Raw genomic sequence first — 4,726 nt, 5'->3', positions numbered from 1 at the left:
ATACTTGGTATGCGCATTGAGAGAGACAGATCAAAGAAGTTGATTTGGTTATCTCAAACAGAGTATATTGACAAGGTTTTGCAACGTTTCAATATGGAGAAGGGAAAGGCACTGAGTGTTCCATTCCCACCATATGTGAAACTTAGCAAACAAGATTGTCCTGTGTCTGAGGAAGAACAGGCTGAAATGGATAAGATTCCATATGCGTCTGCAGTGGGTAGTTTGATGTATGCAATGATTGCTACTCGCCTAGACATTGCATTTGCAGTGGGAGTAGTAAGTCGATACATGTCAAACGCAGGCAAGAAACATTGGGAGGCAGTGAAAGGAATATTGAGATACCTGAAAGCTACAAATAGTATGCGTATATGCTATGGGAGTCAGGAGCTAAGTGTAAAGGGTTTTACAGACTCAGATTATGCAGGTGACTTAGACAACAGAAGGTCTACATCAGGGTATGTCTTTACATTGGCTGGTGGAGCAGTATCATGGCGTTCTAGATTACAAGATTGTGTTACTCAGTCTACTACAGAGGCTGAATATGTTGCAGCATCAGAGGCATGCAAAGAATCAATTTGGCTTAATCGACTACTAACAGATTTGGGAATCAAAGAAGAGATGCCTGTGTTATATTGTGATAGTCAAAGTGCTATACAATTGGCTCGCAATCCAGTTTATCACTCAAAGACAAAGCATGTGGATGTGAAGTATCATTTCATCATGGAAATGCTCGAGGATAAGCAACTTCAGCTTGTCAAAGTTCACACCACAGAAAATCCTGCTGATCTACTTACAAAAGGACTTCCCTCAGAGAGCTTTGCACATTTTCGCAAGCAGTTAGGTGTAGGGTAGTACATCACTTCTCTACATCTCTTGTATATTAGCTTGTATAGTAGCTTCTCTCACACTTAAAGTACCACATTGGACTTTAAGTGGGAGGTTGTTGGGGTATAAAGCCCAATGTGGTCGCTTAGGTAAGTGGGCGGGCCGCCAGGTATGTACACATATTCTTTTGTTAAAACCTAATAAGAACTCACTATGCTCTACACATTACAGTAGAGCGAGTTCACCATATCGTCGTGCTCTTCTTCTCGCACTCTCTCTCGCGTCGCACTTCCGCTCGTACTCCTTCATACACGTGTTCAAGGTTTCTGAATAGGTTAACAAGGAGAATGTGAACATCCTTTTGCCGATGGTTCGCTTGTCCACCCTAATGAAGATTAGAAATTATGAGAAAGATGAATTTGCAGAGCTTACACAACAGGTTCAAAATTTGTAGCAGAAAGTGGACATAACATGGGACACACGAAAGATACATTCTGCACAATGCACAATGGCTTTTGAGGTGCGTAGACAGTCCACTTCCTTATACAAATTATGAACCTGTTATGTAAGCTCTGCAAATTCGTCTTTCTCACAATTTATAATCTTCATTAAGGTGGGTGAGTGAACCATCAACAAGGGGCTGTTCACATTCTGCTTATCAGCCTGTTCAGAAACCCTAAACACATGCAGATTATCATCATCCTGGTCCGTTCGAGGAATGGAAAGAGAGGAAGCGCTTATGTGGGACATATTTTGATCTTTTGCAGTTTTATGATAGGAAGCCCTCTCCCAAGGTGCAGGACTATCTTCAAAAAGTAGAGCTTAAATCCATTCAGATTTTTAAAAAGATGGATTGTGAATCTCAGCAGCAAACAAGTTGTATAAGAATGATGTTCTAGCAAATGGCAAGGCTCTCCGCTACGTAGAATCGCACATTTGAATGGTGAAAGACAAGGAGACCAAGGATGTCCTTTTGCACAGAACTGAGGTGTATGGGAAAGTGACATGTGAGAAATTTGGTTTGGAATCATTGTTTCCATTGGTGAGTGCAGGGATCTTTGTACATCGGAATGGTGAACCTGAAGATGTCAGTGATAGTGAAGGCCATGATCACCTTCCTCCAACTTCAAGTGCAAAGAAAGTGATTTCTGAGCCATCGCTCTCAGCGAGGGTGACCTTTTTGGTCACGAAAAAGGTGCCCTTAATGCATGTGGTTGGTCTCTTCAAACGCCTCCAACAACTTGGCAACAACGATCCCGAGAAGGCACTTCATATGGCATGCAAATATGGATTATCTTGGGAGAGGATTGTGGTATGATAAAAGCTAACTCGGTGTTGTAATCCCATTTTGAAGTGTGTTGGTTAACATGTCAAACTGATATATTATGTGATTGGCTTCTGTCTTTAGGAGATACCTTGTGATGCAACATTTACGTTTAGCTTTGTGGTGCTAAAAAAGACAATTGGTCAGAAGAAGTGGATTGTGGTGAAGGTCCGATTGACGCCATTGAAGCACAAGTTGGTTCTACAGCAATCCTGTTGTTGCAGCAAGATCGGTAAATTAGTTTGCCTCATTGTTTTGGGAGGGAGTGATATTTTGGGGTCATAGAATATGTTTCAAATTACTTTTTAGTATACTTTTTATGCCATTCACAATCTTTCAAATGTGCACCCTATGCATGAGGCTGTATGCTTCTTTCTAAACTTCTTTTGGATCAACCTGTGTTTGTTAACCCTGACGCTGCAGGCTTGATGCCAAGCTGCCACCTGCTGCCTATGGAAAGACAGAAACCTCTAAGGTATGCCAAACACTACTTATCTCCATTTTCTTCAGCCAGAAATTCTTTTCTTTCCCAAAATTTCACATACATGCAAGTAAGTACATGCAATCCCCCATAGATCCACAAGAGAGAATATCACCTATACTGTGACCACCAAAAGAATATCAGGTGTCCTTCTGGATGATGCATGGAACGGGATTTAGACCCACAAATTTGAGGTTATGATGCATACGCCTTATTTTAAACAGATGAATTTCAAGGCAAGTGTTCTCCTTTTTGGGGGTTGAATCAAGGTTTGTCTAAGTACATATTGGTTTGGATAGTTTTGTGTGAGCGATCCAAAGCATTTCTATGACTTATCGATATGTAATTCTGATTGACTGTCTGAAAAAGATTCAAGTATAAAGTGGGGTCTTCTGTTACGACTCAGGGTAATCCAACAGATGAAACTGAAATGAAAATAGGGGGTGGGGGTAAGGTGAGAGCTGATAGAGAGATAGATAGAGAGAGAACTGCTGGTCTGTCAGGTTGAACCCAAAGTACATAAGATAGACGAGCATCGCAGGAAGTACCGACGATTACAGAAGGAGCGCGAGCTTATAAGGAGGGCAGCTCCTATCAAAGCGAAGGCCAACCAGGAGTATGAGGCTTCAAATGTAGGGAGTCTAAGTACAGAGGTACTCAATTTAGCTCCTTTGTCACATGTCAAAAACTAACAATATGTGAGGGGAAGAGAGATGTGACTGTGTATTTGAGCTCCTAATGATGTGTTGCCATGTGCAGTTATGAAGAGTCCCAAAGTTGCACCTTTTATTGCCAAGATGATGAGCAAGTTTGCTGGTTCAAAGTCATCAGGAAGCCATTGGAAGAAGGGGAGGTAGATTCTTTTGGTTTTGGAGAGTCCCCGTACTGGCTGAAGGCCAGCTTATAGAATGGGATTTCTATGATGGGCATTTTGAGGGTGTTGCGAAGTGTCATTGTAGAATATAGAGCTATGTGTTGAGAATGATCATCATGGCTTTCTGTGTTAACTTTGGACTCCTCGCGGAGTAGTACATTGTTTGCAGGTCTTGAGGTTAGACACTCCAAAATCGGTAAAGTTTTAGAGCATTTCTTTGATGTGCTCAATTTGGGCATGTGCACAAAAGGCCATGAGCCCTGAATAATAGCAATGCCTCTTTGAATCTGGCGATAGTCACGACATGTGCAAGCTTTAGAGTAACTAGTATGGCCGGCCGCCGCCGCTCTCTCTCTCCCCCTCTCTCCCTCTTTATCGCGTGCAAAGGGGCTTTGTTTTTGTTTTGGACTTTAGCCTTCATGTCGCATATTACGACACGTGTAAAGGGCTCCCCCTTCTGCCATATTATGTCAGTAGATAAACTTTCTCATTTTCCACAGTTTGGTGGTGTTGGCCTCTTAGCAAATTGGGCACAACGCTGAAGCTAGACAACAATGCGAGTAGCTAGTCCCTCCAATCATGTGAATGTGGTGTATTAAAGCAAACGTTGCTCCTCAATGGAAAAGGTACAACTTTAGAACATTCAGATATGTAGCTCTCTAAAAAAATGTGCTAATTCTCAACTTGGTGTGCCTATTTGCAATGTTGTGATTTCGACAGTGGCGATAAAAATGAATCACTTCAATGCTAGGAGTGCATGGTGAAAAGAGTTTTCTAGAGCATCATGTTATGAACGTAGATTGGTATTGTTCAACGAGTGATTGTTGACGTGCACCCAGGGGACCTAACTTGGACTTTTATTCTTTGGACATATCACAAGAAGTTTTGGATAAATTCTCACAATAATTCCCACATTGTGACTTACCTCAATATCATGAGCTTCTGTGAGGGAGGCACCGTATACCTAGCTAGGTACGATTGGGAGCAGGGGACCGCCGGCCCGATGGGGGGGCCGGTGGTTCCCTGCCCCCAATCGTACCTAGCTAGGTATGCGGTGGCTCTCGAGCAGAAGTTCATGATGTTATGCATTGTATGAAAAACACTGAAAAAGACTCTGTTTTCCTACATGAGAAAATTTCTAAATCTTCTTGTGTATGTAAATGGTGGTTTTCTACCCCCAATCGTACCTAGCTAGCTATGCGGTGGCTCTCGATTAGAAGTT

The 4,726-nt window shown here is 42.2% G+C and overlaps 1 protein-coding gene across 1 annotated transcript; it reads left to right on the top strand.

Annotated features, from left to right (window-relative positions):
• Positions 1-1,750: 1,750 nt before the first annotated feature.
• On the top strand, positions 1,751-3,792 carry LOC147432352 (uncharacterized). Its single transcript, XM_086491566.1, has 6 exons — positions 1,751-2,137; positions 2,234-2,317; positions 2,374-2,381; positions 2,573-2,624; positions 3,134-3,283; positions 3,390-3,792. The coding sequence occupies exons 1-6, from the start codon at positions 1,766-1,768 to the stop codon at positions 3,393-3,395; spliced, it is 672 nt and encodes a 223-aa protein (XP_086347692.1). The 5' UTR covers positions 1,751-1,765; the 3' UTR covers positions 3,396-3,792.
• The last annotated feature ends 934 nt before the right edge of the window (positions 3,793-4,726 follow it).

Source organism: Adiantum capillus-veneris, chromosome 20, assembly GCF_014529385.1.
Source record: "Adiantum capillus-veneris isolate H3 chromosome 20, ASM1452938v2, whole genome shotgun sequence".
NCBI classification, from domain to species: Eukaryota; Viridiplantae; Streptophyta; class Polypodiopsida; order Polypodiales; family Pteridaceae; genus Adiantum; species Adiantum capillus-veneris.
The sequence above is the reverse complement of the archived record's forward strand: the minus strand, read 5'-3'. Positions and strand labels throughout refer to the sequence as shown.